The sequence below is a fragment of the Oratosquilla oratoria genome, chromosome 22 (genome assembly GCF_046742065.1).
Source record: "Oratosquilla oratoria isolate Oo_2021 chromosome 22, ASM4674206v1, whole genome shotgun sequence".
Classification (NCBI taxonomy): domain Eukaryota; kingdom Metazoa; phylum Arthropoda; class Malacostraca; order Stomatopoda; family Squillidae; genus Oratosquilla; species Oratosquilla oratoria.
Genome location: NC_134798.1, coordinates 57,239,412 through 57,265,041, shown reverse-complemented (window position 1 = coordinate 57,265,041; position 25,630 = coordinate 57,239,412). Strand labels below are relative to the sequence as shown.

At 39.9% G+C, this 25,630-nt stretch overlaps 1 protein-coding gene across 10 annotated transcripts in view; it reads right to left on the bottom strand.

Moving 5' to 3' along the window:
- Positions 1-4,514: 4,514 nt before the first annotated feature.
- The window catches only part of LOC143037613 (S1 RNA-binding domain-containing protein 1), a 33,278-nt gene continuing 12,162 nt past the window's right edge, over positions 4,515-25,630 (bottom strand). For all 10 annotated transcript variants that reach the window (XM_076206112.1, XM_076206113.1, XM_076206114.1 and 7 more), the window contains 13 exons: positions 22,685-22,796; positions 21,802-21,909; positions 20,890-21,032; positions 18,988-19,156; positions 18,032-18,212; positions 17,222-17,365; positions 16,016-16,175; positions 14,456-14,655; positions 11,398-11,587; positions 10,926-11,105; positions 9,742-9,920; positions 7,469-7,639; positions 4,515-6,450 (listed from right to left, as the gene is read on the bottom strand). In XM_076206112.1, coding sequence (XP_076062227.1) covers positions 6,263-6,450; positions 7,469-7,639; positions 9,742-9,920; positions 10,926-11,105; positions 11,398-11,587; positions 14,456-14,655; positions 16,016-16,175; positions 17,222-17,365; positions 18,032-18,212; positions 18,988-19,156; positions 20,890-21,032; positions 21,802-21,909; positions 22,685-22,796 — 2,125 coding nt within the window. In that variant the 3' untranslated portion in view covers positions 4,515-6,262. The remainder of the gene's footprint in view (positions 6,451-7,468; positions 7,640-9,741; positions 9,921-10,925; positions 11,106-11,397; positions 11,588-14,455; positions 14,656-16,015; positions 16,176-17,221; positions 17,366-18,031; positions 18,213-18,987; positions 19,157-20,889; positions 21,033-21,801; positions 21,910-22,684; positions 22,797-25,630) is intronic.

Below are 25,630 nucleotides of genomic sequence, written 5' to 3'. Positions count from 1 at the left end.
GTGACCTTACACGCACACACAACTCCCCGCCCAGTCCCACGAGAGTTGGAGTAACGACCCGCAGCGGAGCGATACTGAATTTATTTCAGCCCTGATTTGGATTCGAACCCGGACCACCGTAGTGGCAGCTAGGAACTCTACCACTGCGCCACGAATTGAGTCGTGTGTGTGTGTGTGTGTGTGTGTGTGTGTGTGTGTGTGTGTGTGTGTGTGTGTGTGTGTGTGTGTGTGTGTGTGTGTGATTTACCATAGTTTTGGATCACGTGTTGGACTCGTGATCGACAGCTATTACCCTCCCGAATGAGAGCTCAGATCTATGCGTAATGTTGTGACCTTACACGCACACACACACACCCAACTCCCCGATCACGAGTTGGAGTAACGACTCGCAGCGCAGCGATTACTGAAATTATTTCAGCCCTGGGCGGGATTCGAACTCGACCACTGAGTTAACAGTTGTGTATGTATTTGGCTACGTAACTGTTATGTACAGACAGGATCTGAACTCGTACAGTCCTGTGTACTCGAGTGTCAATGGGAATCCTCTAAATTATTATTTTCTTTTTCAAGCAAAGTTTATGTTCTACTTTTTGCGTAATGTATTTGTCAGAAACAAATATGGTACGAATGAACATTCTAACACTGAAAAATGAGTTTAGATTCATGTATAATTGCATCATAGGTCATGTGAATATGAGCTCAAAATACCAATTCTCAAGTCTGTTTTCAAATAGATATTTCGTGTATGTATCCAGTAGCCTATGCATACAGGTCATGAGGTCTTTTATTTGATAAAGTTGGGATCAGCAAGAAAAAAAATATGGAGCTGTTGTCTCAAACTAACGTCTCGATGCTCTTTTGTCTGAGACCGAAGGCCCGGAAAAATTGTGGAGGATATTGTATCCTGAATTAACGTAGCATTTTCCAGAGTGGGTTGGGGGACGGGACAGGAGCAAGCGAACGGTCAATGAACTATTCTTATTGTTTATCCGTTTTCTATCATAAATCCTTTATTAGAGAGAATGACCCCCCATATCCCCAGATGGCCAACTCACTATGGTCGTTTCATTTACCTAGGAGAAATATATTTCACTTCCACCAACATACCAAACGACAATCTGCGTCGGAACTTTTCTTGGCACGAGAAATCGACGACTCGAACCGTTAGGACAGTAACCGTGACGTACTTTCTCGAAAACAAAGCTGCTTATCCTGAATTTATTTCCCATAGGATTATTCACTCATTCAACCTCTCCCCGCCTTGCCTTTTTCTCATTAAAAATGTCAAGACCTTTTCTGGACCTTTCAAGCCCTAATGAGCCTCGCTCATCACAATGAATGAATGAAGAAATAACCTTATTCTAGCTTAGAGGAACAAACCGACCGACCGATACGCCTGGGTAGTTCCCAGCTCCAGATACCGCTCCCAAGCATCCAACGAACCTACCTTCCGAGTCAAATAATGGAATTCAAGTATATACTAGATCACAACCTACAACCCTACATTTCACTTCGTTATATTAAGGTTCATTGAAGTTTGGGGGAAGGGGTGTGTAAGTCCGTGATTACAAGAAGAAATAAAGCTCAGTAAATACGAGAAAGGATTTGGAGGTTGGTTGAGTGTTGTGGAATATAGTTACTGGTCCCTGTAAACATCACCGTCCCTTATCTTATATTTCATGTAGGAGTTGGAGGTGCGGTATGGAGAAACAAAATTATCAAGAAAAGGTGTGATTTTAATTAAAAGAAGGCACTGGATACTGCGGGTTATATTTTTTCTCGCCAATAACCAACGCTTCTATATTTGGGAAAAATATCGCGGTCGAAAGGAGTCATAAAAGTGTTAAGGTTTATAGCAAGAAAAAAAAAGGGGGGGGAGGAAGAGGAAAAAAAATATGGGGAATGAGGAGGAAAGAGGAGAATGAATAGAGAAAGAGATGGTACTTAGGACAATTAGCTTACTCTACAGAGCCTTTGCATGCCTACGTGCCGCCCCGGAATAAAATTCTGTGACGCCCCCCCCCCCCACCATCACCACAATCTCTTACAGCCTGTTTTAGTTATTGGCTTGCGAAATAATTAAACGGATTTTAAAAATGATATTTAGTGTCCCTATTGCAGAAATGATAAGGGGAAAAAAATCATATTCTGTTCATTTTAACGCAAAATTCGTCTATTACGGTTAAATATTCAGGGCTCCTTTGGCCTTTTATTATAATTATTCTGTCAACCTTGTGAGCGGCATGCCCAGTCTAGAATTGCCGCCCCAGGGCATGTGCCCCCCCCCCCTCTTGTGAGAATACTGCGTACACACGTAAGCAATCTAAACATAAGAAATTGTGTATTTATCTAATTATAGTATACAAGAAATGAGCAATGCTCGTGGGTTCCTGTCTCTTAATTTCCATTTTATCACACCTAGCTTCAAATTCATGTATGATTCAATCTTGGGTTATATTTTTATTTCTAAATTATCATACTTAGATTTTAATTCCTGGATTACCTTAGGCTATATCACTTTTTAAGCTATTCCAAGTATTTATGTACCTATATGGATTTTTTTATATATATATTCACATCTTTCTCAATTTGCTCTCATGACCTAGTAAGTACATCCCATCCCTAATCAAGACGCCTCTTACTCTTTGATCTTTCAATGTTGGTAGACCCAGCGTTTTGGGTCTCGCCTCGTGTGGCTTATGTCGGGTTAATGTTAGTATTTACTTTTTTTATATACTTAAGGAGGCAAGGCACGTTCAGTCTGTCGTTTGTGCCATGTAAACAATGGACGCAGCATCATGCGTATCGTTTGAACGTCTCGTACTACGGAGAGCGCAAAACTAAAAAATTCACTCAATTTTTTTTCATTTTTACAAAACATTTTTTTTTTAGTCAGTTCAAACGTAAAATTGAAAAAACATAAAACGAATGAACGTGCGTAGAGGAGCGTCTGTATATATTGATTGTATGATGGGGTGATTGTGTCGACAGCACTGTACGGAGCAGAAACATAGAACAAAAGAGAGGAATAGTTTAAATGTGTTTGAGATGAAATGTCTGAGAAGCAGAGTAGGGGTTACTAGGCTAGATAGAGTGAGAAATGAGGAGGTGAGGTGGAAACCAGGGGTGGAGAGCAGGGGTGGAAAAGGAGTTGTTGTTGTTGTTGTCGTTCCCTAGACTGTCTGTCCGAGCAGTCCCGTCTCCCCAAGGAATGCCACAGCCGAAACTGGGTTTTCCCACAAATCCTTTATAGAGTGTATGTTGTGTTGTTTGCGTGCATGATTGTGTATAATGCAGTCTTCCATTATGTGTTGTATGGTATGGGGTGAAGTGTTACATCCTGGGCAGCTGTTCACAATGCGGTCATCCAGCCTCTTCTGGTAACTTAGAAGTGCTGGGGTGGAAAAGGAGTTGACCGATAGGGTTGATGAAGGAGTATTGGGATAGTTTGGACACATGGAAAGAATGAGCGAAGAAAGATCAGTAAAAGAAGTGTGGAAGCCAAAGGTGGATGGAGTGAACATGAGGGGGTAACCAAGGATGAGATGGATGGATGGGGTAAAAGAGGCATGTCTATTGAGGAAGGGAGAAGACAGAAGATAGGGATGAGTGGAGAATAGTTGTATATGAATGATGCTGATACATGGAAGGGAGTGGTTATGTGTCAATTATTTTTTTGACGCAGCCAAGGGTTTTCCCCCCGTCTTCTCTTTTTCTGCACGAAGGGATGGAAAGGGAGGGTCGCTAATTAAATGAAGGGGCCTTGCTGTGGATGTGCTGTGTCTTGCTACCTTGCTTCTGACCCAGGGCAATGGCCAAGATGCAGGGGTGACCCATCATCCAGGAGCTAAGAAAAGGGGGAGTGTGGGAAAGGTGATGAATGGGAATGGAATGGGTGGGGATGATATGGGTGGGAGTGGAATTATCCCGTGATTTTGGTTACCCCCGTTTTAAGGAGGAAAAAGCCCTTGGTATATGTATGAAGGTTGAGATGATAAGAATTTGATCCCTGCTTGTGGCAAGTTGAATTAAGGGCATGGTTCATTAAATTCCATGCTACAAAGTTCACTGCAAGGGGTACCATCCTAGCCTCCTGATAGGGGAGGGAGTGTGTGATGTTAAACCAAATCATATGTGTATATATATATATATATATATATATATATATATATAATGAATAGGCATTACAAACAATTAAGTATTGTACTTTTCTTCTCTGTCTCCAGGCTGCTTCATTTAGCTCTGTGGTACCCTTTTGGTGGGGGAGGAGTTAAATCATCTGAATTAACTCCTTCTGTGCTCATGGGTACTTAATCTTTTATTCTGGTTCCTGCCAGCTAGTTCACTCACATTTATGACATCCCTTCAATAAGGATGGGATTTACCAGCAGTATTGTACAGTTGCAAATTAATGAACCTGACACAGCAGAATGCATTGATGGTGTATGCCAGATCTAATACATTCCTGTTTCCCTGTAGTGTTAGTGTAAAGTGAACATAAAAAAACACCTGACTATGCATCTTAATTTATTAACACAGTTATGCAAAGTAGACCACTTGGAAAAAGAAACTAACGAAGCAAGTGGTCTACTTTGCATAAGTGAACACACGTACCCATGTTCTTATTAGTAACATAGTTGTGAATGTGTTTCTGTTGTAGATCATAAACACACGCACCTTTGCGCTCTACGTGCGTCAAGATTACGTCTTCAACTGTACCTCTACCGACCCCTTCAAAAGAAACACAAATTCTTGTCCTGTAATGCAATGACTTTATTCAGGCGACGGCCTTCTTTTGATATTCTGTAAAATGCCAGATGATTTCATTCAGTTAAAGGACTGTCCTTAGACTGAAGACCTGAAGTGACTTCTGGGTCATTGTAGTCATTTCAATGAACTGAGTTGTCCAGGGTGAGTAAGGCCACACTATATAAATATACACACCCTTGTATCCACTGTCTGGAACAACAAGCAAGACCTTCCCAGGTACTTGTGGATAACTAGTAAGTACACATCATAACTTGGCAACTTACACCCTTACAACATTCATCACCACTTCACTCGGTCATTGTATCTCGCTTCCAACTCGCTACCGTTTAATAACAGTCATCTTCGCAATCATTCTCATCACACAATCGCACATGGAATCACAAGATTACAAAGAAGATTCAGTTCCTAGTTGTTTGTCGTGTTTTTACTCATCGCATTCAAAACTTTTCTAATATTACAAAATGTATAGGGCACAGGCTTGGATACAATGTACAGCAATGAATAATCAGGGGAAAAATATCACTTTTACATTGTGCAGCAACCTAATCTAGTACAGTTCTTTTCCCACAAAATGTGGGATTGATGTAGCACCATGACTTTTAAACACAAAAAATTAAGTCTTCATATTCTGTGTTTTGCATGATCATACATACATACATACATATGCCAAGGCTTTTTCCCCCTTACAAGGGAGGTAGCCAAAAAGAAAAAGGCATAAAATCATTCCCACCCATTCCATCCCTAAATACACTCCACTCCCCTCCACCCTCCTTCCCATCTTAGCACCTCCTGGATGACAGGTCATCCCTGCACCCTGTCCACTGCCCTGGGTCAGAGGCAGTGTCGCAAGGCACAGCACATCCACAGCAAGGCCGCTTCATTAAATCGGCAACCCCCCCTTGCATAAAAGGAGAAGATGGGGAGAAATCTCTGCATGATCATATATACTATAATTCCCAGGGACTTTCTACTACATACATACACCGAAATGCCCTTTTCCCACTTATAAAGTGGCTGGTTATGTCAAACGACAAAGCCACCCTTCACCCGTCCAAACACACATTAGTTGCCCCTCTCGTTTTAGCTCATCGTAGATGAAGGATACCTTTCTAATAAAATACTAAATCAATATATCACAAAGTATAAGATAATATTTCCATCCAATACATCTTACCTCTTAATCTCTGATTTTTGTAGTGAAGACTATTGTGTTCATAAGTCATTACAAGTTACAAATTTTGGTTACATCATTCATCTTAAAAAAGTCACAAGTTACAAATTTTGGTTACATCATTCATCTTAAACAAGTCGCACATTACAAATTTTGGTTACATTATTCATCTTAAGTCAATTTTTGAACAAAGATTATATACTGGTAATTTCGTGACTACCACCAAAATATTTTACTCAGCTGAGGAAAATCCTCCTCCATTAAAGGTTCATCATATTTAAGACACACCTATCTTCATTTCAACACTCTCCGCATAGCATATTATCCAACCAAATTTTCGAGCATCAGTCCCACTCTCTGTCTCTGTTTGTCGATGGATATGACAGACACTTCAACCGTATTCCCCAGTTCGAGCCTCATCCCCCTCATCTTGGACGAGTGCACCAATCCATCCTGACCAATGCCTACGTCCACAAAGGCACCAAAGTGTGTCACGTTTCTTACGTTACCTGAATAGAGAGAAGAACAAATCTTATGAGATATGCACATCATTAGAAAGATTTACTTATCTTAATCAGAGTTTATTCATTTTTAGGATTCACCTTTGATGTGTTGAGATGGGAGAAGTGGTTAACCCCTTCAATACGGGCCAAAACCTTGTGGGCAGAATTACCTGCCAGACGTGTGATGTTGCGTCATAATACTCCCATTATAAAAAATAAAGTTACTGCTGTATTGCTCGTTCTCTTTCACCCGTGAATTTTTATAACCATAGAAAATATGATGAAGCCAGTTTACGGAGTATGGGGGTCATGCAGGTACAACTACAATATATATAATCAAGACGCCGACATCGGCATCCTCGCGTACCCACTTGCACCTCATGACGCCTACGTAGGCATCATCATATCGAAGGGGTTAAAGGGGATTTATCTGCTTATCATGTAGGAATGGGCTATAACTTGGCCATCCTTTTATATGAAGGAAAAGGCCTTGTTTACCTAATTGTATTATTGTAATTGTCCTTTAATTTTTGCGAAACAGCAAAATAGTTCTAGAAACTGTAACCCTTGAAAGTAAGACACGAGCCCCTAAAAATAAAAAAGTAGCCCCCAAAATTTTTAGGTGATTGGAAAAAAGAAGAGACCCAAAAATGCACGGGAATCCAAAACAACTAAAATTCCTTCACATAAAGAGGATAACTACACATTACTGCCCCAGGTGCAGGGTAGAAAGAAAATCCTTCATATAAAGATAACTAAACATTACTGCCCCAGGAACTATTTCCTGGACCAAACTGATATGGTTTAACATCACAAACTCCTCCTATCAGAAGGCTAAGACAGTGCCCCTTTCAGAGGACTTTGTAGCGTGGAATTCAATGAACCATGCCCTTGGTTCAACTTCACCAGTGGCAGGATTCAAACCACCATCCCCTTTACCTACACCACAAGTAACAACACCCTAACCCACTCACCCAGCGGACCAAACTATCGACTAAAAACTCACAAGAACATGTATACATACCCGTCAGTTTGGTTCCCAGCACTAAGTCATCCAGGGAGGTGACACCTTTACGGAAAAGTGGCTTTTCAAATTGGGCACGAATATCGTAGTCTAAAGGCTGGGTCAAGCCATCAATAATGAGCTGCATAGTAGGCTTGGTTGCTTCAGATGCCTCAGTGACTGTATCTACACCTGTAATATAAAAAAAATAACATAAGCAATTTCAATTCCTATATAATGTATGCTTATACTATGACAATATACAACGATAGCAGTTTAAGAAAAGAGCCAAACAAATACTGAATCCATTGGAAAGGGTGGTTGATAGGGCATTAATAGATTATGTAGTGGTACCCAAAATGAGGGTTGGAAGCATTCTGGATATCAATTTTTTCTGGAGTGAGAGTGGGGGATTATTAGATAATTTCTTGGTAGATGGAAGACAGCCCAAAGGGATTTCTCCCCGTCTTCTCCTTTTATGCATGGGGGGACGGAGAGGGGGGGTCGCCAATTTAATGAAGCGGCCTTGCTGTGGATGTGCTGTGTCTTGCGACACTGCTTCTGACCCAGGGCAGTGGACAAGGTGCAGGGATGACCCGTCATCCAGGAGGTGCTAAGATAAGAGAGAGGGTGGAGGGGGGTGGAGTGTATTTAGGGATGGAATGAGTGGGAATGGTTTTATGCCTTTATCTTTTTGGCTACCTCCCTTGTAAGGGGGGAAAAATCCTTGGTATATGTATGTATGTATATTACAAGGAGTTTTTAAGTGCACAAGGATGGTATGTGGGTCATGGAGGATGGAGCGGAACAGGAGAGGCAGCAAAGGTGGGATGAGAAAGTGAAAATAGTAGTGGAGGGGACAAAATGAGTGTATGATGACTGGTTGTAGGATAGAACAAGGGAAGCATAAGATAGGCACAAGAGAAGCAAAATGCAAGATGAGGAAGGCAAAGAGAACAGCAAAAGTAAAATGGGGTAAGAATTTGAGAACTTTGAAGAAAAAAAAGGAAGGAAGTGAAGTAACAAGATAGAAATAGTTAAAAGGTGCAGACAGACAGTTGTTGATGGAAGTATTTAATAACAGGACAAATGGATTATTTCAGAGAATTACTGAATGCCAAGAAAGTTAAGAAGTGACTGCATAGTGGAAGATGCTAGGAAAATGACTGATGGGAGAGGAAAATAACAGGGTTACAGAAAAAAATGAGATACAAAATGCATTGAGAGTGAAGAAACCTGGAAAGATGCCTGGTTGGATGGGTGTCATGTGGAGGAACTATTATGGTGGACTGGCTAGTGAGGTTGTTTATTGTGTGCCTAAAGCCTCGGAACACACTAGCCTTTGAAATCGCTGGATCCAGAAAAACAGCTCGATTAGTCAGCCATTTGTACTGGACTAGCAACTAATTCTTGCTGCTTTAAGCCAGCCATATGATCAGTTTTCCCTGGTATTTTGTACTAGTGACAGAGGTAAACAAGTGAGAGGTATGAAGTAATTATTGTTTATTCAGCACATATGCAATAAAAAAAAAATATATATATATATATATATATATATATATCTTTTTTTTAAGAATTTTCATTACACAAAAATATAAACGACATACAAGAAATTTTCCAAATATAATTTCTAGTTTGATAGAAATATACCATTCAGTTCCTGCATGACCTCAGTGGTATGCAAGCAAAACAAATTTGTGTTCACAAGCCCAAAAACATATCACATCAACTTCATTGGTCCCATGAAGCTATCATAAGTCTCATAAAAAAAAAAAAAATAAAAAAAAAAAAAAATTATGAACATGAAGTCTTTTGGAACATCAATCATCCCAAGAAGATGCTGAAGAGGAAACTGTCTGAGGAGACAGTGTATACACTTCTATCTTGCTTCCTCATTTAACTTTCACTATGACGGCAATTTCATTCAGCTTGATGATGATGATGATGATATGGTTTAACGTCACAAACTCCCCCGTCGGAAGACTAGGACAATGCCCCTCACAGAGGACTTTATAGTATAGAATTTAATGAACCATGCCCTTGGTTCAACTTCACCGGTGGCAGGATTCGAACCGCCATCCTCCCGACCTTCGCCGCAAATAACAACACCCTAACCCGCTCAGCCAGTGAGCTTCCCAAATGATTTTATTCAGCTTTAGGAAGGACCTCACACTGACGAGCTAAGAACCACTGGGTTATGTCTGCATTCTGCTATGACCAATGCCGGACAATTTTATCCAGCTCAGGGTAGCTTCTGATCCAAAAGAGATTAACCGAGGCATGGCAAGGCTTACTTGTGGTCTGCATGAAGCGTTGAACTGTCCTGATGAAATGATCTGAACCTATGTCCTGTGGCCGAACGCCCACGAGGTTCATGAATTTGTTGGCGATGCTATACGACTCGGGATGAATCTGTGTTCGGTCCAAAGGGCTCACCACTTCCTTCTCTGCTTTCTTCTTCGTTTGAGGAGTCCTGAAGAATTGAACAAAAAATAAATAAATAAATTCTTTCATCTACACATGTATTTTAAATTCCTCTATCTTAATGCTTCTCAGCACCACTTCTACAATAACACCTCTTCTTTTATCTCATGCTACTGTGGTGGAGGAATAAGAATGCCGCACCTTTCACCCCATCCATCTGCCCTATCCTCGGTCATCCCCTCAAGTTCACTCCATCCACCTCTACTTTCCACACCTTTCCTAAAATCATCCTAATAAAACTACACTATCATGCTTCCATTCAGGGTACCATCCGGCACTAAGATACCAGCACAGAATAGGCCTGGCCACAGAATCCAAACTGCCCCAGATGCAACCATCACACAGTGGACATTGAACACTACATTGTATACTGCCCTATACAGACGCTCCTCAAATTACGTTTTAGTTACGTTCCGAACAGCCGAACATAAGTTGTTACTGTACTATACATCCGTAAATTCTATTACCGTATCTTATAAAACACCCCTAAATAATTAATTATACACATAACATTGTAAAATAATAACATTAATTTCAAATAAATTAAATTCAAGCAACATAAATTGAGATGGTGGAGGAGGAGGGGGAGGAGGAGGAGGAGAAGGAGGCAAGGCATGTTCAGTTTGTCGTTTGTGCAATGTAAACAATGGACACAGCGTCATGCGCAAGTATCGTTTGAACTACGGAGAGCGCACTAAACTAAATAATTCACACACAAAAAAAAATATTACAATTTTTTTTTACAGTCAGTTCAAACGTAAAAATCGAAAAAACGTAAAACGAATGAACGTAAGTAGAGGAGCGTCTGTACTATTATTCCCAGACAAAAACACAATATATCTTCCTTGAGTGAGTTATGGGCCAGTCCAGTGGCTGTTGTAGGTTACCTGGGAGCTATGGGGAGTCAGATTCAACTTGCTCTCCATCCCATCTCTAAAAATGACGAGTTAGATTCAACTTGCTCTCCATCCCCTCTCTATATAATCATAATTACCTGTTTATGGCAGTTTCCAAGGTTTCTGGCAGAATCCTGATGAAACCTGCACATTGTTCAAAGGTGCGAGGACCAACACCCTTGACCAGTTTCAGCTGATCCCGATTGAAGAAGGGCCCCTTCGATTTGCGGTACTCAACTATATTGGCTGCCCGGGACTTGTTCAACCCAGACAACTTTCTGCACAGAAATAAAAAAGGTATATTAGTTTACAAAATTAATATCAATGTTTATTACATGCTCTTAACCATGCAAAACAGGAAAAAAAAAAAAGGAAAATGAAGTGCAGGAAATGGGAGGGATCAAATAAGGAAGCAATACCTGAGATGAAAGCTTAAGAGGAAGGAAGAGTATGTTGATAAGAAAAAGGCTTGAATAAAGATGCAACAGGTAATGTGAAGGCTGTATTGATTACTGAAATCCGTAGACTTCCAACAGAAGTGTATGACATGGCAATATCTTTTCTACTAACCTCAACACAAACTCTGATGCAACATTGATGTCAACACCCACAAAAGACACACACTCCGTCATAACTGAGTCAAGGGATGAATGCAAGATACGTTCAGGGATGTCGTGCTGGTACATGCCCACACCCAGATGCATTGGGTGGACTTTGACATACTCCAATAAAGGATCTTGCAGTCTCCTACTTAATGATACTAAAAGAAAGAACAATAAATGTAAGTTAAGTAATGTTTGGATATAATAATAGCCTACTGGTAAATATGCATCTATATTGCTGTGCTTTATGCAGCTAATATATATACCTCATTATTCTATAGGTCCCCATTGTGAGGTATTGGTTCTATAGTTATATGCAATCAATATTTAAGGACTTTAGTGACACAACTATGCCCCAATCACGAAGCATTTTTTTATGTTTAGAGAAAAATCTCCACCCATAAAAGTATGCTAGGCTACTTTTTAACTTTAACTATCCCTCTTTCCTGTTCTTTGTGAATCTCTCCTGTACCACTCCTAAGACACTACCTCTTCTTTACTCAATACTCAAGCGTCTTCAGTAGGGAGATATTGACACTTTACTGTATGTCATAAAAGGTAACTAGACGGGCTAAAGTGAAGGTACAGGGAATTCCTCTTTCTGTACTTTTCACATGGGAAAACTCAAGACATGTTTTTGATTTTGCCACTCCCCTTACAAGAAGGAAAGAGCTGTATATATATATATACATACTTTAAAGGTGTAATGTGTAGAATCTCCAATCTATCCTGAAAAAGAACCAGAGCAAACACACACAAGAAGAACAGGAATGTGATTTGGTGCAATACATAAAAAAAAGACAAAATAAATTTGGAAGAGAAGTACAGTGAGTCCTCCTTATACGGTAATTCTTTATCCGGTAAATTAACAGTTACGGTATTTGGTAATTACTACCCTCGACTAAATTTACAGTAAGAAAAATTCACAGATATGGTATCCACTAGATATTCTGGAGAGAAAAGAGCAGGGAGAAGGTACGTCTGCCATATCCTATTATTACATGTTATAATGGGTTCGGTATACGGTAATTTCAATTTGTGGTAAGGTTTTCAGGAATGCATATGTACCGTATAACGAGGACTTACTGTGCAGTTGTGAGTTGATGAAATTAGGAGATATTGTAGTAATACACTGGGTACTAGCACTGAGCAGGAACTTTATAGTGATTTTTGTGGATTTAATGAGATAAGTCATACAGATGCTCTCCAATTCACTACCACATTTCTCACTCTATCCATCCTTGTAATCACAACCATAATTCATGAACACTTCATTTCAGACATATTTAAGCTCCTCCTGTCTGCCTCAATTAAAATTCAAGTCTCAGACTCACAGTGTCATGGGCACAATCACACACTCATACAGTCTTCTTTTTGCATTCATCTCCAGATACCTATTTCTCATGACGTCTTTTATTCCCCACAGACATTCACTTGCATCCCTTACTCTATAACTAGCCTCCACCCCAACTCCTCCATTCCCTGCCTTATGTGACTCTATATAATTGAAGCTTTTCACTCCATTTAGACTCTCTCCTTTATCATTTGTCTTCAACTCACTGTCACCCTCTGCCCTTGTACATCTCATCACCTTTTGCCCATATTCAGTTTCAGCATTTTTCTTTCACGTATCTTCTTGATCTCTGCCACTATCTGCCTCAGATCCTCCTCTGACCTAGCCCCAAGTGCAGTATCATTCACTAACTTTTTTCCACTATCACTTACATACATATACCAAAGGTTTTCCCCCTTACAAGGGAGGTAGCCAAAAAACAAAGGCATAGAAACCACTCCCACCCATTCCATCCCCTATACTCCATTCCCCTCTACCCTCTTCCCACCCTCTTATCTTGGCACCTCACTTACCATCTCTAAACTGCTATCCATCACCTTCATATTTACCTTCTGTACCACCCCATCCATATATACACTGAACAACCATGGCACAGCCCTAACTTCATCTCAAACCACTTTCTCCCCTCCTTACCCTAGCACAAGCTCTACTACTTATGTATAAAATTTTAATTGCTCTCAACAGCCTTCCCCTATGAAATGCACCTCCAACACATCCCAGAATACCTTCCTGTCAATTCTGTCATGTGCTTTTCCCAAATCCCTAACCCTCTTCTTTTTCTATACCCACACTGTTCTTCTTCAATCACTCCCTCTGTTCCCCTCCTAATCCTCTTAATTAATATGCCTTTCCAGCTACACCTAACAGAATAATCCCTAAATGCTACTACATTCATATTTGTCTCCTTTTCCTTTGTATCTGTGGAAATATACAAGAATTCCTATTGTATTTCTTCCTTGAGTGACTCGTTGGCCCACCTAGTGGCTGTAGTCAATTACCTGGGAGCCGTAGGTCTCCTGCAGGAGAAACCTGGGGGCAATATACCTAATTTCATTTTGATGTACATTATCCTCAAAGATCTTCCCTTCACTCCATTGTACACTTTCCTATCTCATAACCAGCAGTTCTACTCCTTCCCTCCCTTCCCCCCTCATCACTCCTGACACCCTACCCACCACACTCCCAAACTCAAACTCATCCCTCCCTTTCAACTTAGTTTCATTCAATGCTAACATATCCATCTTTCTTCCCACATGGCAATATTTTCCAAATTACTGTATTACATTCATATACATTTAATGACATACTAGGGTTCTGGCTGGAGTCACCCCAGACCCTCTTATGCCTTAAGTTTTTGTAGAAGGAAAACAGAGCGTGGAAGATTCCTAGCCCCCTCATTTCATTCCATCCCATTTAGTCACCTCTTACAACATGCATGAGAACACAGCAGCACAATTCTTCTCCCTCACCAGGAGAGACAAAGAGGTAATCATAAAAGTGGCAAAGGATAAGTTTAAGGGAGCACCTCATAAAAGGAGAGCAGTTGTTCAAAAGCATCATCACTCCTTTATGAATAGATCTTAAACCCTAAAGTACTGACTGCATGTTTCCATGCTGTCAATACCAAAGTTCATATACATATATAAAATATAACCAAGACCAATGACCTTACTAGCACTTATGTGATTGATGTCTAAGTTTGGGAACTCTGCCTTTGCTTCTGCTGATACAGAATACTGTGATGCTCCTGTTTCATTGATAATGGTGTACTGAACATTGAAGGGCTCAAAGCACTTCTGAGCAATCAGACGAGTCAAGTAACTCTCCATCTCTCGACAGCCAGATCCGTTGCCAATGGTAAACGTCTCACACCTGAAACAAATCACCAAATTACTCGAAGCATCTGCATGATAAAAGAATATTCTACATATGATGCAATTCATATGATAACAGAGGACACCAAACATCTACTCCTTTTGGGGACCTATGGGAAAACTCCATTTAGAGTGTGGTTCAGTTCAATTAAGTCTGTGTACTTGTGTTGAAAATTAATTTCCAGGTTGTTAACTATTTAGCTAATATGATGTTTACTGTTGTACATTTACTCCATCTCATCCCCCACCTCCCTAATTTTCTTTGCTGATGTACCTGGGTCCACTTGGACTTGAAATTATCATGACAGTTTCATCTTAGAATAAGCAAATTGCCAAAAATACACTAAGGAAATGGAAAAAAAAAATTACTTTCTACATAGACCATTTTTCATCTACAACAGTACCACTCCAGCCACCCTACCCACTATACTCCCAAATTCCAATTCACCTTTCCCTTTCAGTTTAACCCCTTCCATACGGTGCCGCCTACGTAGGCGGCATGGGGAGCAAGTGGATACGCGAGGCTGCCATATCGGCGTCTTGATTATATTTATTGTAGTTGTCCCTGTGTAACTGACATACTCTCTAAACTGGCTTCATCACATTTTCTATGGTTATCAAAATTCATGGGTGAAAGAGAGAACGATCGATATAAGCGGTGACTATTTTTTATGATGCGAGTATTATGACGCAACATCGTACGTCTGGCAGCTAATGCTGCCCGCGAGATTTTGGCCCGGAGTGAAGTGGTTAATTTCACTCAATGCTAACACATCCATCTCTCTTAGCACATTCATACTACCAATCTCTTCCTTCTTCCTCTAATCTGTACTTTATCGACACATATTCAATGACCCAATTACTAGGGTTTTGGTTGGAGTACTCCTCCACGACCCTCTTATGCCTTGACTTTTCATGGGGGAAAATATGTATAAAAAGAAACAAAAACGGTAGAAATTTTGTATCTAATTTGGAGATTATGTGCAAGTCCCTTGGGCCTGCCAACTCCAACTGAAAGAAGGAGGTTGTTGGGTTTTAAAAGTGGGTGGTGGCTGAGATAATCCCGACTGTTATCCTGCATGAACACTATTCTGACACCCACTGTAGTATCAATTGCCATCACCACAAGAAAAAGAACACAGATTCTGAATACCAGGATAAACTTTGCTCATTATAAATGAAAATAAGGCACTGCGATGTATTTATGTACAATATAAATGAAAATAAGGAAATGTACCTGTTTATGTACATTATAAATTAAAATAAGGAACTCCGCCTGTGTTTATGTACATTATAAGTGAAAATAAGGAACTGCGCCTATGTTTATGTACATTATAATTGAAAATAAGGAACTTTACCTGTGTTTATGTACAATTTCCCTGAGTGTTCTGGCATTGTGATCCTTGGCCCAATGATCCATACTGAGGTGTTGGTCTCCACGGAAGGGGTAGATGGTTGTGGTGAGCACCATGTCACCCGTCGGATTTGTTACACCAATCTTGCACCCATTGTGGAAACCTGGCAAGAAATAAAGATGACTATTGATTCACGAGGCACATAATCTTTATCAGACAAGAAAAACATTAAAGGAATTCAAGAAGCAAAGTGTAAGAAATTCTCTCCCTTTCTTTTGATACTTTCTCTTTGTTGGAGAAAAATGTTAAGAAAAAGATGATGACCTGTACCACATTACGGGTGCACCAGGGATGAATGGGCAGTATGGTTGAGGAAGAAACGGAAGTTCAATATTCGCAAGGTTTAAGCATGGTGTTTTCACACACTATTGTTTTGTCCAACTTATTCCAATACTGTATGTATATCTGCGGTATATATACCAAACAAAAATGTTTGGTATATACACTGCAGATATACATACAGTATTGGAACAAGTTGGACAAAACAATAGTGTGTGAAAACACCATACAAGAATTTAAGAACAAACTAAATGTTGTGAGATACAGACGGGTCCCGTATAATACAACTAAGTAAATACAAACACACACCAAGTACACATGTTTATATATATGTACATATACACTAAATTCTCCCAACCTATTTCATTGTTAAGAAAGCCTGTATTTTTGCCTGAAAAGTTAATGATGTAAAAAATATTAAACATTTTAACACATTGTTTTCAATGATACATGCTCTACACTTTCCTAACACTACATGTTCATCAATAATCATTTACTCAAATATAATGAACGTGAACAAATTTATAGTCATTAACTAGTGTTAGACCAGTGGTTCTTAACCTTTTTCAGTGCCCCTTGATATTTCAGAGAAATTTCTCGTACCCCCATCCAATACAAATACAATGCAAACCTATGAAAAGGATAATAATACAAACCTTACTTTGGTTTCTCATTGTAAATATACAGTACCACTGCCCTGTCTATCTTGTCTCGTACCCCCAGGTTCAAGGTTTCGTACCCCTTGGGGGTACAGGTACCCCAGGTTAAGAACCACTGTGTTTGACCGAGTCATTTTAATGAGGCAGGATATATTTATTACATTATGAATCACAGCTACCAAACTCATCTTACTGCACAGTCAATATTTACCTGGATCAATTGCCAAAACAGTTTTACCCCTCATAGGAGGAGTAAGAAGAAGTTTCCGAAGATTTGAAGCAAACACTTCCACTGAAGCAATTTCTGCCATTTCGGTTAATTCACTACGGATCTGCCTCTGCATAAAAGGCTTGACTGAAAAAACAAAATAATCTTATGAATCCAAAACAAAACAAAAAATAAATACATAAATAAATCCATATCAACCCTTCTCCACTCACACCTACATCCTGTATCTCCTGCCCTCTCCCTTTCCTGATCAACAGACTTTCTCCTCTGCCTTCCAGGATCTTTTTGCTCGTCTTTCTTTCATTCTTTCCACATGCCCAAACCATCCCACTAGTTTTCCATCAATCCTACTTTCTAGATCCTTTTCCACTCCAATCCTCCTCCTAAGTTTTCATGATCCATCCTTGTAACCCTCACCATACTTCTCAAGCACTTCATCACAAACACATTTACTTTCTCTCTGCTACCTTTACATTCCAAGTCTATGCCCCATATAATTGCACACCATCACCTCTTCATCATTTTGTGTCCGTCCCCAGAAACAAGAGGACACGAGAAGCTAAAGAAGGACAGTTACAGAAGAGATTTGAAAAAGAATAGCTTCCCACACAGTGATTGATGACTGGAACAAACTAAATGGGAAAACAGTGAGTGCCAAAACTATACGAGATTTTAAGAACAAACTGGATGCAGAGAGATACGAAAATGGGTCACTACGAGCATAGCTCTCGTCCCGTAAAATACAAGTAGGTGAATACACACATAAAAGAATGTTATGGCCATTACTCTTACCTAACCTCTCCCAACTGTCTTCTATGCTCTTTATGACCAGCTGGGTTCGGTAATAATGAGCAGGGGCCATACGCAGCCACTTTTGTTGGACGAAGTTGAAGAAATGGACATATGCATTATCGGGAATCACAATCTTAACGGATAAAACTCCCTGGTGTTCACCACGATTCATAGCCAAGATCTGCAAAATATTTATCCTCATCAAAGAACTATGGAAGAGGTGGAGAGTGTGCAGCTGTATGCTGATAGGGACTTGTGGAGGGACTTCGTGAGGCATCATCGCTGACAGGGCATCGCCCTACCTGGTGTATGGTGAGAAGGTGAGAAAAACAGTTCTACAAAATCAAAGTATTAATGGTTTACTTTTGGCATCACATGCACACATCTAATAAAACTAATAAAAAACATATTTATCCTTTCCACAGATGATGGTATTTTTTTTTTTTTATCAATTTCCACATCTTTTCAAAAATGAGGGTGTTCATTTTCATTGATTCCTTCCTTTTAAGCTGGCTGCCACTAGATACTTTATTTATCTGTGGCATCTTATGATAGTGAAGGGATTAGTATGAACTCTGCACCTAAGAAGTATGACATGCATACTTCCCCATAAGGCAGCGTTCTTCAACCTTTTTACCCTTGCGTAACCTTTACAATAAATTCCATGTCTCAAGGAGCCCCTGTGCAAAAATATATATATATATACCATATCTTTCTCATTGTATTTTCATCATAATAATAGGTTAGATAGGATGATGTCTGTATTACATTATTACAATAACCGAGAATATGTCATGTGTGTTTAATTATATTATATATATAAAATTAAATAAAAAATCAAAAGTGCATTAGCTACTATCACTTGTTCTCACAGAACCTTTAGGGACCTTTTGCAGAACCTTAGGGTTCTGGGGAACCCTGGTTGAGAAACGCTGGTATAAGGGGAGGTGACTTACGGCATGTGGCCTCACGTTCCAGGCCAAGTTTTTGTACTCAAAGTAGTTTTCATATTTGGAGCAGAGGTCTGTACTTGGCCCTGGGCCACGGTTCACTACTTTTCCTTGTTCTCGTTTCTGCTGTTTTCGGGCTTTTCCACATTCTAAGGTTGGTTTGCAGAGTTTCATTCTGAAAACCAATCAGAGGAAGTTTACAGCTCTTGGCACATATTTCTATTTTCAAAAAATCTTATTGAAAAAAATAAACAAATAAATAAAATAATAATATCAATAATAATAATAATAATAATAATAACTATGACAAGATATGAACATTCTGTTTTTCTATCTCTTTACCTATAAACCAGTGGTTCTTAACCTGGGGTACCTGTACCCCCAAGGGGTACAAAACCATAAGCCTTGGGGTACGAGACATGATAACCAGTGCAATGGTACTGTATATTTACAATGAGAAAGCAAATAAGGTTTGTATCACTCATTCTTTTCATATATTTGCATTGGATGGGGGTGCGAGGAAATTTTCTGAGACATCAAGGGGTACGGGCACTGGAAAAGGTTAAGAACCACTGCTATAAACCAATGGCTTCTTCCCCCTTAAACGGGAGTTTGTCAGTCAAGGCACACATCCACTCGCATCCATTCCACTCCCATCCACCACCCGCTGTTCCCCTCGATCTTAGCTCCTTATGGATAAAGGGGTCATCCCTGTCTCCTGCCCACTGCATGGATCAGAGCAATGCAGCAAGACCCGGTACATTTATAGCAAGGTTACAGTACTACCTCTCATTAATGGACTAAAAGGGGGGTAACGGTGTCCGTTGATGTGAATAATCCGTTGATTTGGAGTGCTTTTTGGGTGGCATAGTGATTGCACAGCACTAAACAACAGCAAAAACACCGCAAATACAGCTAATCCATGTCCGTTAATGAGAGGTAGTACTGTATATCTTTTACTCAGTGACCCCCCTACCTCGTCTCCTCAAGACATCAAATGTTCACAAAGGAAGAACAAACAACAAGCTTTCGGGACTGCTCGGACAGAGTCTAGGGAACGACAACAACAACAACAACAAACTTCAGGCTGCAACAAAATATCATCCATACACAACCATTTTCCACTCACCCTTATCCCATCTCCTCCCTTCCCAGCTCAACACATTCCCCTCTTGCATAAAGCCCCTTTCACCCCATCCATCCATCTCATCCTCTGTCATCCCCTCAAGTTCACTCCACCCACCCCTGCTTTCCACACTTTTTGCTAATCTTTCTTCACTTATTTTTTCCATGTGACTTAACCACCTTAATAATCTTTCATCCGCCCTATCTGCCAGCTCACTTTCTATCCCTCCTCTCCTCCTCATTTTTCACTCTATCCATCCTTGTAAAACCCACCATACTTCTTAGACACTTCATCTCAAACATATCTCAATTTCTCCTTTCTGACTCTCATAGTTTCCAAGTCTCCAACCCCATAAAGTCTCCTAGGTATAATCATCCCTTCATATCTTCTCTTTGCATCCATTCCCATATGCATATTTCTCATGACCCTTTTCCTTTTCAATCTCAAGACATTACTTGCTTTCCTAATTCTACAGCTTACTTCCACCCCCACTCAAAAAATCTATACATACATACATATACCAAAGGATTTTTCCCCCTTATAAGGGAGGTAGCCAAAAAAACAAAGGCATAAAAACCACTCCCACCCATTCCATCCCCAACATACTCCACTCCCCTCCACCCTCTTCCCTCCCTCTTATTTTGGCACCTCCTAGATGACGGTTCATCCCTGTATCTTGTCCACTGCCATGGGTCAGAAGCAGTGTCGCAAGACACAGCACGTCCACAGTGATAAGTAATAAACAAATACTTGTCTGGCCAATAATGTTAACAAAAACTTACAATTGCCGAACACATCCCAAGACCTGAGGGTCCTTACTGATGATGTCAGAGATGATATGTTGCAATCCTTGTTCAACCTCCTCTAATGTTCGCAAACCTTCCCTATTCTGGTCTATAAGGGAATATAACTCTTGCTGGTTTATCTGAAAATGTAAGTGATCATTCACATTTCAGATCTTTGTTCTTGCCATTTACAAGACACTATTAGCAAATGTATACAATAATTTTTTTCACCCCAAGAATTATTCAATTCAAAGCATACCATTTGCTTGATTCTTCTACTCTGAATAATAATATAATTATCAAAACAAATTTCAAGATGAAATCTAAGCAATTTTACAGTAATATACTCTACATATTGTAGTTGATTCAAGGTACTTTTATTCATGTTGGTAATGACATTATCTTATCAATGAAGTCATAAACATTATATTTTCATCAAAAGACCATGTTTCAAACACAATTTTAACGATATGTCTGTAAAATAACAAAGTATCTTTGACCATCACTCCCTGATCTTTCTCTTCTCTTCCTTTTGTAAATCAATCATTTTCCATAAATTCCTTATGGGTCTCTTTTTAGTTTTCTTTTAACCAATAATGGTTACTTGCTTGTGGTCCTGAGAGATAATTAGTGCAACTCCCCATTTTCAAAACCTGATTCATTTCTAGGAAGTGTAGCCATAAGGGGCTGACACTAATTCTCCAGACTGGGAGGAAAGTGCATGGCTTGCACCCACAATTCAGAAGACACAAGACCCACACACTTCCAACTACACCACTTGCACGTAACCATGTCTAAAGAGTTAGCAATTTTCACACTACAACATCAAACAATATTTCAATCTTTACTTACAAACTTAGCTACCCCCTGTGTAGGGGAGAAAAGCTTTTGGTATATGTATGTACTTACAAACTTGTTCCTGGTACCCTGCATGACTTCTACTGCTGCGGGTTCAAGGCCTAACTCCCGGGCTCTTTCAGCATATGTTCGCTTGCCACTTCGTTTGAAAGCTGCCGTCTGTGTTAAGAATGAATACAGTTGTAGAAGAATATGCATTGGAATATCACACCCACACTCCAACAGACTATATCATAAATCATATTTTGGTGGCTTGTATTCATGCTACTCATAAAAAGCCTTTAGAAGCTAGAGCATCTTAGGATGTGAACAGAATATACAATGCTAAGGGAACACTGTAGTCATACAGAATATACATACACAAAGGCATGCAATTCAATAAAAGAGTAATGGTTAGTTTACCAGTCTATATAATTTAAGGACATAAATGAAAGCTTCAACTAGAAATCTCATCACAGACAATAACACTATGTTGGATCATATGTACCTATGTTCATAATTTATAAATAGGTTATTGCAATACATCCACCGAGATTGTTTAATGTATGTTTACATAAAGTAATGTATTGTTGTGTTGGCATCGAGTAAAACTAAGTTGAAAGGGGGGGGGCAAGTGTGAGTTTGGGAGTGTAGTTGAGAAGTTCTCAGGAGTGAGGAGAGGATGAAGAAGAGAAGGGGTGGCTATACTAGTAAGTGAAGAAATAGGTAAGCGTGTAGTGGAGTGGAAGGAGGTTTCTTCAAGGTTAATGTGGATGAAGGTGAAACTGAGAAGGGAGATGTAGGTTTTGTAAGTGCATATGGGTCTGGTAGTGAGAAGAGTGTAGAGGAAAGGGAGACTTTTTGGATGGATTTAAATGAGTGCATGGAGGGAAGGTCTCTGTCAACATACTTTTCAATTATCCACTACTGTATAAAATTTCCAGTAACAACTAACCAAATGCTCCACTTCATGCATGGTGGTTGCACTCAGCAGGGAAGCCTTTCTGTCTTCTGGTATTTTCCCTTTGTCTTGTTTGAGGACTTTCACCACCCGCTCTTGTACATGTCTGGAAGAGGGAGAAAATAACAATAAAATACATATCTGAATGCATGTGTTACTGTCTATGTTACACTAAACAAAGCTATTATTTTTAGCTCTTTAGGCTGAGACCAATGACAAGTACCGGCATGTGGTTGTCCTACAAGATAGACAGCAAAGCTGCCGATTTTCGAATCCTGTCAACCCACTCACCTCCATACATATCCGAATGCATGTATTACTGTATATGTTACAATAAACAAAGCTATTATTTTTAGCTGTTTGGGCTGAGACCAATGACAAATACCGGCATGTGATGGTCCTACGGGATAGACAGTAAAACTGTCAATTTTCGTAACCTGTCAACCCACTCACCTCCATCAGGAGCTGCAACCCTGAGGGATTGACACTTGTCTCTGGACAGGATCCAAGATCTCTCTATATCAACTTCAACTGCCTTTCTTACACTTTTTCACACAGAGACCTGACAATTGGCCTACTTTTCCTTTACCACCTTCAACCAGTGACATAGACGATGATTGATGATTTGGTTTGTCACAAACTCCCCCCTATCAGGAGGCTAGGATGGTGCCCATCACAGTGGAACTTGTACATACATACATATACCAAAGGCTTTTTCCCCTTTACAAGGGAGGTAGCCAAAAAAACAAAGGCATAAAAACCATCACCACCCATTCCATCCCTAATACACTCCACTCTCCTCCACCCTCTTATCTTGGCACCTCCTGGATGACGGGTCATCCCTGCACCTTGTCCACTGCCCTGGGTCAGAAGCAGTGTCGCAAGACACAGCACATCCACAGCAAGGCCGCTTCATTAAATTGGCGACCCCCCCTCTCTGTCCCCTCATGCAGAAAAGGAGAAGACGGGGAGAAATCCCTTCGGGCTGCGTCAAATTTTTCTCACACATACTACCTCACCCCCCATCCCCCCCATGCCCTTAGTTCAACTTGCCCCAAGCAGGATTCAAATCATCATCTCAACCTCCACCGCAAGTAACTGCACCCTAACCCACTCGACCAGCAAACATCCAGTGACATAGAAAAAGTCCTGTAATAATATAACACAGACAATAGTCCAAAGTTTTTTCCCATAGAGATCTGTGGGAAGACCTGAGACCTGTTACCAATCACCACAGGGAAGCAGGTTTTCTACTTAGTGAAACATGAGGTAACAATTTTTTAAGTGTTTGAATATCATTTCATTACTAATAACTACAGAATGACTTCTCATTAACGGACTAAAACAGGGGTAACGGTGTCTGTTGATGTGAATAATCCGTTGATTTGGAGTGGTTTTTGGGTGGCATAGTGATTGCACAGCACTAAACAACAGCACCAAAAACACAGCGAAAACATCGCAAACACAGCCAATTAATGTCCATTAATGAGAGATCAATCTGTAGTACAGTAAACCCTCGATATAATGGACGATGTGGGGATGGGTCTGTTGTTATATCCGAAGATCCGTTATAACCCATGATCTGTTATATCCAATGGAAATACCGGACAGATCTGTTATATCCTGAAGTTTGTCTGGTATTAGAAATTACAGTAAACCCTCGATATAATGGACGATACAGGGACAGGGGTCTGTTGTTATATCTGAAGATCCGTTATAACCGAGGATCCCTCGTTATAAGGGATGAAAATCAGTCTCAAGTAAAAGCTTAAAAGGTTGACACACACCACCTTCCAGATCTGAAGCCAAACTGTCTGTCAAAATGTTCATCTTTTCAAGATATTTGGTCCATCGATCTTTCACATATTTTCACTATTGTGCTGGTGAGTGATACAGGCCTATAATCTGGCGGTGTCTCCTTATTTCCACCTTTGTGAATTGGCAACACATTTGCCCTTTTCCACTCAAGCAGCACAATGCTTTCAATGAACATGTGAGTGTATTTACCTAATTGTAGTATACAAAGAGAAACATTTGTTGGGTCCTGTCTTCTATTCTCTAATTTTCTAACATACTTAGACTTAAAAATCATGTGAATTGGCAACACATTTGCCCATTTCCACTCAAGTGACACAACACATTCTTTCAATGAACATGTGTGTGTGTGTGTGTGTGTGTGTGTGTGTGTGTGTGTGTGTGTGTGTGTGTGTGTGTGTGTGTGTGTGTATTTACCTAGTTCCATCTTATGGGAAGGGGAGCTATGTTCATGGTGTTCTGTCTTTGTATCTCGCAGTGTCTAGTTTGCTCTTAAATTCGTGTATAGTTTTTGCACACACTCAGTCCATCTAGTTTGTTCCAGAAAGCCACTGCTATGTGTGGAAATCTTTTATTTTTTTTTTTCCAGGTCTCTTGATCCATTGCTCTGTGTGGAAATCTTTTACTTATTTTTTTTTCCAGGTCTCTCCTATAGCTGTCCTTTTTGAGTTTCTTCTACTGTCCCCTTGTATTTCTCTTATCCCAATTCAGTAAGTCCTCTCTATCAAGAGCTTCCATGCCTTTCATGATTCTGTAGATGGTCAGCAGGTCACCTCTTTCTCTTCTTTGTTCCAGTTGGTAAATTCAGTTTTGACAATTTCTCCTCATATGACAGGTTTGAAAGTGTTGGGGCCATCTTTATAGCTGTAATAAGTGAAACATCATACAAATACAGGCTCCGTCCTTACATGGTGTTTAACTTGTCAGTCTTGTCGGCAACTGCTACTTTAATAAAAAAATTGTTTTTCTGTTTATCAGGGGACATGTCATTTGTGATGATTACTCCCTGATCTTTTTCAGATCCCACTTTCTTTACTTCCTTTGTACCAATTTTATATTGGCTTGATATTCTTTTTTACCTTTTCCAAATTCCATTATGCTACATTTCTTGATGCTGAGATCCAC